This window comes from Bos javanicus, chromosome 5 (assembly GCF_032452875.1).
Source record: "Bos javanicus breed banteng chromosome 5, ARS-OSU_banteng_1.0, whole genome shotgun sequence".
In the NCBI taxonomy this organism is placed as follows: domain Eukaryota; kingdom Metazoa; phylum Chordata; class Mammalia; order Artiodactyla; family Bovidae; genus Bos; species Bos javanicus.
This window is the reverse complement of record NC_083872.1, coordinates 51610680-51624815: the sequence shown is the minus strand read 5'-3', so window position 1 is coordinate 51624815 and position 14136 is coordinate 51610680. Positions and strand designations below refer to the sequence as shown.

Genomic DNA, 14136 nt, shown 5'->3' with positions numbered 1-14136 from the left:
ATTAATGAAAAGTAAAGGAAATCACAAGTGTGTGTCTGGCTTCTGGCTTGTACATCATAATGATGACATAATGATAACAATGGGAGGAGAGACACAGGGGAGGTAGGTTTGGAGTAAGGAGAAGATTATGAGTTAATTTTAGGCTTATGCAGTTTGTCATGCCCATGAAACATCCAAGTTGATACATCATAGACAGATGGATGTTCTAAGAGTATGGAATACAGACACAGGCTTAGACTGGAAATAAAAATGTGGCTGTTTGTAGCTGGTTTTAAAATCAGGGAAATGATTACATCTGTAAAGAGAGGGCATCTGTAAAAAAGAGATTCCAGGACTAAACTAAGATTTACAGTTTAACATGTGAGTGGAGGAAAGATACTACTGTTGCAACAAGAGAATAGAAGGGGATTATGGATTCAAGTAGTTTCTTGATTTTGTGATGACTTCCAAAAGAATGAGACCATATTATAAGCTAAGAATACAAGAACAAGATTGCTCAGCAATACTGAGATCTCATTTGAGATTGAAGACCATCAATTTAGAATGATATAAATTTATTCACTTAAAATTCTAACTGTTTAGCTACATAATGCATAAAATAGATGGCTGGGTTCATACAATAAGACAATTGGGTTCATCTCGAGTTGAAAAAAAAAAGGGGTCAAAGAAATTAAGAGCAGCTAGGCTAGTCTTCTTGTTTTGGGTGGCTAATGTATTTAGCTAATCCAATAAACATACATTGAGACTTACTCTGTGCCAAGCATTGTTCTAGACATTGGTAATACAGAGTTGAATAGACATTGGTAATACAGAGTTGAAAAAGACAGTGCCTGTCTTCTAGAATTTCATTGTGTAGTGAATAAGATAAACATGTAAATAAAGAAGGTATAATATGTGATATAGAAAGCATGATAGCCAACTGTTTTAGAAGCAAAGAGAAGAGATCTATTGGGAAATAAGTGAGGCTTCCCCTAAGGAGGTTACAGTTGAATTGGTTCTTGATTTCATTTGATTGAGTACATTATTCACTAAGACTTATGTTTGGTTAACCTGGTGATAAAAATAGCAATGACGTACCAGAGGTAGAACTATATAACATTAGAGCTCATACTTGTTCAGATGAGCACCCCTTTTTTTTTATCATAGAAATCCCTACATCAGAAATCTTATTTTACCATAGCAAAAAACACATTGCTCATACACTCAATAAACATATTGATACCTCCTGGATGCTATATAGATAACAGTGCTTTTTCATACATCTGTCAGCTCTAAAAAGAGAAGTACCTAAAATATTTTGAGCAGTGACAGTATCAGTGAAACAAACATAAAGTCTCCTAAAGTAATTGCATCAAAGATGACATTCATTTGAATTTGAAGGGTTTACTGGAAAATCACTCTTTGCTTAATAATCAGGTCTCATGTGTAATTAAAGATCTGTGTTCATTTAGACAGATTGTGCTTTGAATATAAATCGAGTCATTGACTGACACATACACAAACACTAGTATACATACACATGCATGTTTATTATGCATATATGAATGAATACATATATTTTTAAATAGATCTGATATAAAATTAAGATATTTTGTGTAATTTTTAGTATTAAAATTAAAATATCAGGCAATTACTGATATTTTCAGTAATTGCCCAGGGCTTTTTTAAACATCATGTACCTTGCCCAAGAGAAAGCTTTCAGTAACTCTTCTTGCTGCTGCTGCTGCTAAGTCACTTCAGTTGTGTCTGACTCTGTGCAACCTCATAGACGGCAGCCCACCAGGCTCCCCCGTCCCTGGGATTCTCCAGGCAAGAACACTGGAGTGGGTTGCCATTTCCTTCTCCAATGCATGAAAGTGAAAAGTGAAGTTGCTCAGTCGTGTCTGACCCTCAGCGACCCCATGGACTGCAGCCTACTAGGCTCCTCCGTCCATGGGATTTTCCAGGCAAGAGTACTGGAGTGGGGTGCCATTAACTGTTCCTAAAAGAAATTAAAAACAAGTTCTTTACCGGAATGTTACTGTTCATAAGGAAATTCCTAGTATTAATATATCCTTTATGATTCCTCTTATATTCATTGAATACCATATCAAAGTATCTATATCATCATAATTATACTACCATCTTCCTGAGACCTTTCTTACCTTCCCTGAAACCTGTTCCATTAATCATTTCTTGTTTGTTCTATACCTTTAACCTCACCTTTTCACTGTCTTCCTTTCAACATATGTACATGGTCAAGTCTTATTTAAAAAAATGAGGTAAGAGGAAGATGGAGTACCCTTGACCTTGAAAAGGATGGTCTGTGCTTTCTCCCTACTTTCTCATATTCCATTCAGTAATCCTCATGACTGCAGCATAGCACAGTAGGTAAGAGCTTGGATTTTGCAGTTTGACTGCTTCAAATCCTAGTTCTATAACTTTACAAGTTGTATGATCTTGGATAAGAAACTTTTTAATTTTATCTGTTACATGGAGATAAAATCCTTAAGAAGTACTTGGCACATAACAAGCATTGTGTAGGTATCAACTGCTGCTGTATCATCACTGTGACCATTATACCACTCCACAGAAATTATATTTGGAAAGGTCATTCTTGACTCCCTGTTTCACTAGGCTCTTTGTAGCCCCTCTAGTTGAAATCTGCTTATAACTGACAAATCGCAAAGCTCTCTCCACCATAATTCTCCCTCCTGAGTTTTCCTCCAAAATGTAACTATTAGATGGACATCCCTGACTAAATAATATTACAGATAACTCAAACTCAGCATGTCTGTGACTGAACATATTTCCTAGAAGCTTAGTGCTTTTATTTAGTATACTACCTTATAGGTGCAATCATTGACCCAAGTCAAAACCTGACTTCCCACAGAATCTGTTGATTCTACTGTTCTTAAATATCACTTGTATCTATCCTTTTCTGTCCTGCCAGTACAGTATTTTAACACTTGAGTGCCTTTTAAATGAACTGTTGAAAAATATATCTAACTCATTTCTTTGTTCCTAACTCATCTTTTTGTTCATCATTTATTCTCTTCTAATTCATTTAGTACAAAGTGTCATTGTTTTTAAATGCAAATACCTCCTTGCTTAAAACTCATTTCGTATCACCTAAAGGATAAAATCCAAATTGGACCCTACCTAGCTCCTTAACTAAAAGGATTCTCATAATTTATTAAGTCTGAGGTCTCTTTATATTTAATGTTGCCTCCTTCCTAGTTGCCTTTCATACACCCACATATTTGCTCATGGACACCCACACACACATGCACACACACCTCTTTTCCTCTGTCTCTTCTGGACGGATAACTACTGCGCAGTGAGAATCATACAATTCGAGACTGTCTTTGGCTTTCTTTTATATCCCCAATGTTTGATACGATGGCAGATAATAGTTCAGTACATTACAATAGTGTTTCTCACAGTGTTTGGATGAGACTGTGCTGGTCAGCAATAAAATAACTGTACAAATTAAGCATAAGTGATCCAAAGCTTTCATAGTAGTTAAGGTAATTTCATTTCTATTAAATCTAATAATTTAAAAATGGGGCTTTGTTTTCTGTATGTTGTTTCTTATTTCATTTTTCTAGTAGTTCATTTTCATTTTATGAACTTTATAAAGTATCAGTCTATGACAATTTGAAGAATTTAAAACATATTAGTCCCTCCACATAGATGGTTTGAAAAACACTGAGTTAGGAAAATTTACCTGAAATATTTGCTTGACCTGTACCACATTAATGATATTTCTGGAGCTAAGTGTCAAAGAGCACAATAATTTTTAAAAGAATTATAACATGTAATATATATGTATATATGTAGTTCTTACAAAGACCTGCCAATGTAACCAGTTTGATAGCACTTGAAGTGGCCTGCCATGTTAATCACAGCTTGTCAGAACATACCCTCACTCGTGTGCAAAGTGTTTCTTTAATGATTTCACAGTGAATGATATGAAAACATCATTTTAGAACATTATATTTCTAGAGACTCTTAAAATAATGATCTTCTGTTCTTAATATTTGTTGAGTTCTTTTTTATTATGAAAATAGAAACCTTCATAGTTCATGTTATCACATAGTTCTTAAACTTCTGTTTCAACTCAGCTTAAATATTGTCAATTATGTGCCTAGTGCCATAAAACGATACAGAGAAGTATATGACTTGGTGGTTCTCTTAAAGAATGTAGTAAGTCAGTGAAGCTTTTTTTTAAAAAATTCTGCTATACCTTTCTGTATGTGCCTAGATCTAAAAGATGAATGGTTCACGCAATTCTTAATGCTCATTTATTCAAAAATGTTTCTTTACTGAATATTGTTTGTGAGGGACTGAACACTCACAAAATTATAAAAGTTTGTTTCTTCTTAAAACCTTTGACAGTCTCCTTGCTTAAAATGTTGACATTAATTTTATTGTGAGCCAGTTCTGAATTATTAAAACAGAGTAGGAGATAAGCTGCTAAACATTAAAATTGAGTTTGTAAGCTTTAGTCCTCTAAAATACAACTTGCACTAACATTTACTAATGTTATTAGAATCATTTAGCTTTAGAATGCTTTCAGTAAACTGAATATCTAAACATAAAATCATTCAATATATAACCTGTTACTAAAAAAAATTTTTTTTTTACAATTGCTGTTGGCAGTCCATTAGTTTTAAAACATCATGCAACTTCTTGAAGCTTGTAGTATCCTTATTGATATAATCATTATCCCAAAAGTTTTGAAATATATCTCTGTGGTATCTTCTATCCAGTGGATCTTCTATCCAATTTCTACTTTTAGCTTTTAATATGAAAAAGCACTAGTCTTATATAATCATGCTTTTTTAAGCATGACAGTTCTAATTACAGGAGATACTGTAAGTAGCAGTGTAGTCTTACTGACAGAATTCTTCTTTCTCAGTCCTGTAGGTGAAGGGGAAGAGGCATTGACATTTCTTTGCTAGCCAAAAGGTTTCCCATTACTTGTCATACTAACTAAATTTTCATAATAATTCTTATTAAATTCAAGTAGTGTGTGAAAAATAGATTCCATAGAATTTGAAGAAAATGGTGATAGCAGAGATTTTAAATGAAGTTTAATTTTTTCATGTCCTAAGCATAGTGCCAGATTAATGGTAAAATGTTAAAATGTTAGAATATTTTTGTTTAGTTAAAAATGCTGCCTTTAAAACTGCTTTATGTAAAATTCCAATATTTTAAGTAGTGTGTATGCCAATTCTCTCTTCACTAAGTAGGTGGGAGAGGGAAAAAAATATTTAAAGTTTTTTAAAACTAAAAAGAAAATTATATCCATTTGTATTTTACATACACAAATTTATTCTTTAAAGAAAACGTGGAGAATGGAAATGTAAAGCAAAACATGGCTTTAGTTGTATTTGTTTCCCCAGAATATATAGAGAAACTTCAAAATTGATCCCTCAAATATGAGATTTTCCTTTTCTAAGGAGAAAAATAACAAAAAATAAAATATGAAGTGTCTTATAAATCTCGTTTTTCAAATCTCCATGGTGAAAGGGCAGGCTTAGATTTGTAGTTCTTCATTGTGAAAGTCTACATCATACTTTTCTGTCTTATCCACTACTTTATTACATAATTAGAGCCAGTATCCCAGTTTTAATAGAATGCTTTGGAGTTATACAGTACCTTTTTAGAATGTTTATACTGTTGTCATGACAAAAAAAAAAAAAAATCCAATCTGACAAATCTGAAAATTCTTTATCCATCTAATCTTAAAATCCAGAAAAATATATTGGGGGGTATTCTAAGATTACTTTAACCATGGATTACTTTAGGTTTTATTTTTTAAATCATAAGAAAATAATTTCCATTTTAGGTTGGGTTCCTATATTTAGCATTGGTCAGTTTGAAAGTGTAGCTACTTTAAGAGTTGTGAGTGGGATTACATTTTGATCAGTTACAGAATGAGTTACACAATTCTCAAAGGCTTTAGGTAATCAAAAATTAAGTTTGTTTTCTTTCCTGTTCTAGTTACCGGTTTACTAAAATAGTGAGCATACATGATCACTTGAAAATTGGGCTTCTGGAGCACCTGAACAGAAAGGGAGTGGTTCATATTCAGCATTACAAAAGACAACTTTCTCTTTTTGAAGGGGATTACTTTGACTATTTTCCAGGTACTGGGGAAATTCCAGATTCATTACAAGTTATTGGGATGGCTATTAATTATTCATTTCCTAAAATATGTTGATTATAGACTTGAGATTTGGTTATATAGTAGAACTTGATATCACTTGGTCAGTTTTTTTAAAAACTGAAAGATTGTAGTGAAATACAAAATAGAGACTCTTAAAATGAGTCACTTTTTTCAGAGAATTCTAGAAACATCAGTCTTACTGATCAGAACATTTAATGGAAGAACTTATTGACAGTAATATAAGAACAATAGGATTTTTGCATGTGTGTTTAAGGAAGTTATTTTTAAAAAGCATTGTAGTCTTTCCAAGAAATTTAAATAATTAGAGAAAATCAGACTTCACATAATAACACCAATTATAGCATGTTGGGTTAAAGGTGGAAATGTATAACCAGAGAGTTTTTCATAGATAATTAACACTTTTTAAAATAGTTGAATACTATATGCATTTTTTAAAAAAGAGTTCTTCATGGTGACAGTGGTTAAAAGTCTGTATACATTGATCCATATACAATGTCCAGTAGATGAGATATTTGATTATTTAGAGTAATTCTCTGAAGAATTATTACGTCTAGTTCCAGGTTGATTTGAGGGAAAGAGTCATCATGAAAATATATTACCATATATTTTCCTTTCACGTATCTTTTACTTATATGGATTTATCTTGAGAGTTATTTTTTGGAGAATTCACATTAGTTAACTTTTTCTTCATTAAGAAACCCTCTTTAGGCATTATTTGGACTTTTATTTTTTAACTTGTAGAGCTTTGAGTAAGTTATAGTTATATAGCAGGCTGCAATTCAGATCTTAGTCAAGTGTTTTCCCACTGTTCTCAGTCTGTGTAAGAACTGCTTTACCATATAAGTTTTAAATTCATTCATCACACCTTTATTACGGTATGTGCCAGGCATTGTGCTAGATGCTGAGTTACAAAAGTGAATAGAACACGGACTCTGCTCTCAGGATAAAGACAGTATAAGAGTTCAAGTTAATAGAGTTAGTCCAGAAGAAGGAACATTAGTTTATCTTTGAGGTACTGAGATACTGAGATGAGTTTTAAAGAATAAGTAGGAATTTCTTACAGGGGAAGAACATACTAAGGGAAAGAGTACATGCTAAGGCTCAGTCTTAATACTTTAAGAAATACATCATAAGATCCCTAATTCAAATTCACATTCTTACATGCAATTTTGATTTTAATGCATATGTGAGCACAAGTAGAGAAGTATAAAGCCACATTGAGGAACAGATACATTTGCTCACAGAATGATTGGTTTGCACATAATACACCATTCTCATCATTCTTCCTGGACCAACATCTTTTCATACTAGCTTATATCCTGAACCTTCCAGTTAGCCAGCTGTGAAGATGCTGAGTCACACAGGCTAAAATAATGAATGCCAAAAGTCTGCTGCTTCTGCTGCTAAGTCGCTTCAGTCGTGTCCAACTCTGTGTGACCCCATAGAGGGCAGCCCTCCAGGCTCCCCCGTCCCTGGATTCTCCAGGCAAGAACACTGGAGTGGGTTGCCATTCCTTCTCCAATGTAAGAAAGTGAAAGTGAAGTCACTCAGTCATGTCCGACTCTTAGCGACCCCATGGACTGCAGCCTACTAGGCTCCTCCGTCCATGGGATTTTCCAGGCAAGGGTACCAAAGTCTACTATATACTAAATATGAAATTTTAGTATTCATATTACCATATACTAAATACACAATTTAGTTTTTAATACTTAGATCTTCAAATGCTCTTGTCAGTTTTGCACAGTATTAACTTGCCCTGGGATCATAAAAAGTTTAAATGAGTATTTACCCTAGTTAACAAGTGCATTTGCCTGTTAATTAATGTAGGTTTTTTTACTTTTTCTCTTTTGCATCAAGAATTGAAACTACCCCTGGAGAAGGAAATGGCAACCCACTCCAGTATTCTTGCCTGGAAAATTCCATGGACAGAGGAGCCTGGCAGGCTGCAGTCTTTGGGGTCACACGACTGAGCACGCACACGTGATGGTGGGTGGAGAGAGTTGGGTTGGTAGCAGTTAACAGAGGTAGAACTGAAAAAAAGAAACTACTAATACAGAATCTTTTTCTTCAGTCTGATTATTGCTTCATTTTTAAAATGGTATTTGACAAAATTCTATGCAATATTAGGACTGACTCTAAATACAATTATAATACAAACAAAATATGGCTTAAGATACGTGTTTTACGATTAGTCACATTACTTTATATTTGGACCTCGTTTTTTGATGGTGAATTGTAAGAGCTAGTTCTTAAACTATGGAAGTATTGGCATTTAGTCAGTGTCAAGCTTTGAAATCAAATGAATGTAATAGAGGTGAAGCTCAGCATGTCATATGACGAGTAGAATGTCAAAAAAAACTCATAAGTGGCCATAAAAATAACATGCTAATATTGTTTATATAATCCTTTTTTGTTTTTATGATACATTCATATATATTCTCAGGGTTTGTGTTTTGTTTTTTAATTCTCAGTTTTTTATAAGAAAAATGATGTATGTTATGGATGAAAGTTTTGTGGGTGGTGGTGGTTGTTTTCTCCAGTTCAGAAAATATTGAGAATAAGAGAGATATACACATAGGCACAACGTACGTTGTATGATTTCTGGTCTATATTCTGTTGTTGGAGTAAAGTAGCTTATGAGTTAATAAGGACATTTTCTATGTCTACATATATAGGAATTCATATGCCTTAGGAAAGGAATTATCTTGGAACACTTCCAAACAGATAGGAAAGTGGTGTTTTTTATATTAGAAGAATCTTTGAGAGATATGCTTTAGAACTCTGGTTCTAGTTTTTATTACTGTACTAATTAAATTTATCTTTATTCTTTAAAATATTGTACTTAATGGAAGCCAGTCCAATATCAAATTTTCTGGTAATTGTCAAAGGTGTTCATGTTTCTGAGAAAGCCTCATGATAAAAGATTGAGTAATGAGTTGCATAAATTACAAATCAATTGTATTATGAGCAAATTTAAGAAAGCAGCTTCTTTTCTTCTGCCAGAGCGATGGCATTGAATACTGATATCACCTGGAACGTGAAAATATTTTAGTTGTTTGAGCTCTATTCCAACTGTACCTTGAAATTGATACCCAAAGAGAACTTAATATATAACTGGTTTTTGTATTATTTCAAGAATATAATGACTCCATTATTTTCAAAGTAAGGGAAAAAAGTATGGTATTTTCAAGAGGTGGAAGAAAAATCTGATATCAGTTTAGTTTTTACAATACTATGGACTGTGTATTAGAACAATTGAATATCTGTATTTGTATGTATTTGTACAAATTTTTAGAAAAATTAAGGTCATGAGTTCCTGAAAACATTACCTTTAACAAATAAGATGCTTTGGGAGACTATTTAGGACTTAATAGTTCACATTTAAAATAAGGTTTATCTCAGGGATACATAGGTTATGTACCTATGGCTGATTCACGCAGAAGCTAATACAATGTTGTAAAGTAGTTATCCTCTAATTTAAAAAAAAGTAAAAAAATTTTTTTATATCTTGACAGGAAATACAGGCAATTATTTACTGAACCATTGTGTTTTGTTGTTTAGTTTGTTATCAGTTAATTATAATCAGTTTCAAACTGGCATGAGTCACTATGAAAATAAGCACTGTTCTCTTTAAAAATCCAAGTAGAGACCTGTTACAAAGCAAATGGTAGATTAAATGAAAGTCAAAAAGGGACCAGGGAGGTTTAATAGGTGTTGTCTTTTTGAATTTGACATTTTAGTCTGAGATTACTATTAAAGGATTTGTAGCAAGGAAGTGACATAATCAAGTCTTAAATTTTAGTGACAAATTTTAGAAAGATCACTATGGATGCAAAACTAAAAATTTTTTAATTATAGTTGGAAGCTCTTTGCAAGATAAGGATAACTATGAATAAGTAAAAGCAAACTGCAAGAATTATTCATGTTTGCACAGCTTGATTCTTTAAAGTGTTTGGTAAAACATTAACTTCTTTATATAATTGTTGCACACAGTAGTAGAATATTATACATTCTTAGTATAACCCTGAGCTGATCAAATATAAGGATTTGAAAACTAATTTATAATTGTTGTAAATGCTATCTTATCTCCACTTTGCTTCATTGACAATTTAGTGTTGGTCCTGTTTGTACTAAATCAGATGATACTACTGAGTGATGGCATTTATGCCCTGTGTAGTCATGGTATATTCTAGGTTGCTGGCCCCTACCTCCAAGCTGGGTATAAAACCAATATATATTATAAAAAGAAAATGAAACTGAGAAAGCCTGTAAGATTAGGAAAATTTGAGATATAAAAGGAGTTAGGAGCAAAAGTACGGAAAAGAAAAAAAAAAAAAAAAATCCTTCCCTAATTGCATCTTATACTGTAAAAAAATAAAATAAAAATTTTTACTGTTGAAAATAACTTGTAAATCACAGCCTATGTAGCCCACCTCAAACATTTTTTGACTGTTGATACTGTTTTCACTGCCTAAAATAGTGTAATAACAAGTTCCATATTATAAAGAGTTCTCCCTCTTATCTTGAGGTTGGGGCCAGGCTACCAGCTTGAACAGTATTATTTTTATTAGACAGAAAATTCCAAATTAGATATCATGGTTACGAGTACACAGAAATTGACTTTTAATTGAAAACACAAAATATAACACCATGATTTATTTTTAAGATTGAATATGCTTAAGTTTTAGCCAAACAGTATATGACATATAGTTTATAACATCCAAGTTATCAGCATAAACTCAGCAGGCTTAATTTTTCATAGTTACCCAGACTGTTTAACTTAGTTCTTATGAGTGGTAAGCAAGCTTTGAAAAACTTTCATTTCCATTAATATGAATTCTGAACTCTTCTATGAATGGGTTTCTACTACTTTACATGCAAAGAGCTAGCTTCACTTAAAGCATTTTGTCACTATACTCCAAAACAAATATCTTCCTGCAGCCAAAAAGTTACCTCTATGACTCTATGCCTGTGTCAGTCTTTATATATTCTACTTAATGGCTCTAGACATCTAATTGATAAAGTAATATTGGGTTCAAAATGAAGTCACATTATATAGCATTATCAACTTAAAATTATTTTAGCTTGAGATAAAATATTCTGGGAAAACTGTACTCCCACTGTCTATTTTATTTTAGATCCTAAATTATTCAAAATGGAATAGAGCTGGAGAATTAACTTACTCATAATTTTAATCATACCATAAAGTAAAATTGGGTTGTTGTATTATTAAATAGAGCTGGAAGAAGTAAGAACACTATTGGCCAGAGTTCACATAATAGAAGTTTGTTTTCTCAGGCTCAGCTGATCTGTACTGTCCCTTCTAGAAAATGATTGACCCAAAAGGAAAACTTAGAAGGCTGCTCTTTCATGATGATGAATTGACAATGGAAGCAGTAAATACCTCTTTAAAGTTCATTTCTTACTTGTGTTCCATCTCAGTTTTTAGCTCCTACTCAGGCTAATTGGCAAATGCTTGGGATGGTTAGACAATCCATAATTTCTCCCAGAAAAAAAATTCTGAACTTCTCTCCCAGTTAACCAGTAGTTTGCTGTGGTTAAAATTAATGTAGGTTTTGCAGCAACAGATACTAGCATTTTTGTTTACTATAAATAATTGACTTGAAATTTGGGAAATGAATAGTTGAGTACATCATTTGAATGTTTATTTGATCAGTTACTTATTTTAGTGCAAGAGGCCATCAATGTAAATTTATATATATATATATATAATCACTTTGTTTCTGCATTTTAGTGTTTAATATGTATGGTTTCTTTTACTTGAAAATATATTTTATTTTTTGCAGTGTTTGAGCAATACACCTCCACTTACTGAATATTTTCTGAATGATAAGTATCAAGAAGAACTGAATTTTGACAATCCCTTAGGAATGAGAGGTGAAATAGCTAAATCTTATGCTGAATTGATCAAGCAAATGTGGTCTGGAAAGTACAGCTATGTCACACCAAGAGCCTTTAAGGTTAGTATCTTAAATACATTTTCATCAAGTCCTTTTCACCCCCAAGAGGACAGAAGTCTTTGGGAAAAGAGCAAAGAATCATAGCTATTATAATGGTTTGTGGCCCTCCAGAGGGACTTAGCATATAAATAGATATGCAGCAAATAAAGTATTAAATTTTCAGGGTGGGGTACAGAACAGATGAGTTCCGGGAGATGGTAAAGGACATAAATAAAAGTTGAGAAATACAGGCATGGTTCAAAATGACAACAGACAGACAGCAGTGAGCACTTGCAGATTGTTTTAGACTGCAGCATATCTCTAAGAAACCTACCTAAATATTTTATACAAATGTAAAGACTAAATTTGGGCATATCATTAAGCTCTAAGGACTCTTATTTTGAAAGTCATAAGTTTGAAAAATTACTGAAATTAGTCTGCAAAGCAAGCACTAAATATTGAGTATGGTGATGGTGGTAGTTTAGTCACTCATTCATGTCTGACTCTTGGGACCCCGTGGACTGTAGCCCTCCAGGCTCCTCTGTCCATTGGATTCTCCAGGCAAGAATACTGGAGTGAGTTGCCATTTCCTCCTCCAGGAGCTCTTCCTAGCAGTTTTCAATCACTTTTTATACAACTTAAATGATATTCTTATAGGAAATCGACTGGACAACATTTTATTAACTGTATGCTGGTTCTTTTAAAAATAAATAGCAACAAAGCAGAAAAGCTCCTACATTTGTTCCTTAACTTTCCAGACTTTGGACCAACTGGTTTAGACAAATCATTCCTCAGCCTTTATCCGTAATTCCAGTTACTTTTCATTTTACAAGATGTCCTCATTTAAAATTACATTGTAAATAGGTCCTTGATACCTGACTTTTTTCTTTGACATTTCTTTTCAGTCTCATCAAAAAAATACTTAGCACTGCAATGACTAGAAAAAGTATGTATGAGCATGAATATTCCTTTTGTCTCTATGAGATTTATCCTCTTTAAACACAGAAGCTAAATGAGAGCACTGTAGTTTTCAAGTGACCCAAAAATGTTACTGAATTTTAAGTCTGTGTGTTGTGTGAGCTCAGTCATATTCGACACTTTGCGATCCCATAGACACCAGGCTTCCTCTGTTCATGGAATCGCTTCCACTAAGAGCAAGTCTTTAGTGTTTCCCAATTCTTTGTACAAAACTGCAATGTTTTCTCATTGTTCTTTCCTCAGGTCAACGTTTCTTTTCTATTTTACACATTAGTTACCATTATTAAAATATTTTTAGATATGTAATTATTTATGTGTATTTATCCATATGTAATTATCATATCTGAAAATTAGCGCAAAAGTGCCACAGGTTGATTTCAGGATTACAAATAAATTTTAGGAAGTAGATGAATTCACAGATATGGATTATCAGTTATAAATTTTTTAAATCCCTAGAACTGATTTTATAGTTTTGCTTTTCTTACAGACACAAGTAGGACGTTTTGCACCTCAGTTCTCTGGATACCAGCAGCAGGACTGTCAAGAACTATTAGCTTTCCTATTAGATGGACTACATGAGGATTTGAATAGAATTAGGAAAAAACCATATATACAATTAAAAGATGCTGATGGAAGACCAGATAAGGTAAATTTAATCATATTATTGTCACATTGTTACAATAATGTGATATCTCTGTGTAATGTGTGTCTGTTTTCCTTATAGGTAGTTGCTGAAGAAGCCTGGGAAAACCATTTAAAAAGAAATGACTCTATCATAGTAGATATATTTCATGGCCTTTTTAAATCAACTTTAGTTTGTCCGGAATGTGCTAAGATTTCAGTAACATTTGATCCTTTTTGTTACTTGACACTTCCATTGCCCATGAAGAAGGAACGTACCTTGGAAGTTTATTTAGTTAGAATGGATCCACTTACCAAACCTATGCAGGTAAGTAATGATTCTTTTCTTGGAATTTGTTAGTGCTGAGTCCTTATGCCTGAAGTACAATTCAGTAATAA

At 32.9% G+C, this 14136-nt stretch overlaps 1 protein-coding gene across 16 annotated transcripts in view; it reads left to right on the top strand.

Annotated features, from left to right (window-relative positions):
• Window positions 1-14136, top strand: part of USP15 (ubiquitin specific peptidase 15) — a 134946-nt gene that overhangs the window by 101698 nt on the left and 19112 nt on the right. For 9 of the 16 annotated variants that reach the window (XR_009736452.1, XM_061416619.1, XM_061416618.1 and 6 more), the window contains 3 exons: window positions 11986-12159; window positions 13604-13762; window positions 13841-14065. Coding sequence is in view for 11 of the 16 variants with exons in the window: in XM_061416619.1 (XP_061272603.1) it covers window positions 11986-12159; window positions 13604-13762; window positions 13841-14065 (558 nt within the window). In the remaining 5 variants the exon portion in view is untranslated. Of the gene's footprint in view, window positions 1-5991; window positions 6138-11476; window positions 11592-11985; window positions 12160-13603; window positions 13763-13840; window positions 14066-14136 lie in introns of those variants that run through there. The other 7 variants (XR_009736455.1, XR_009736456.1, XM_061416626.1 and 4 more) reach the window with 6 other exon arrangements.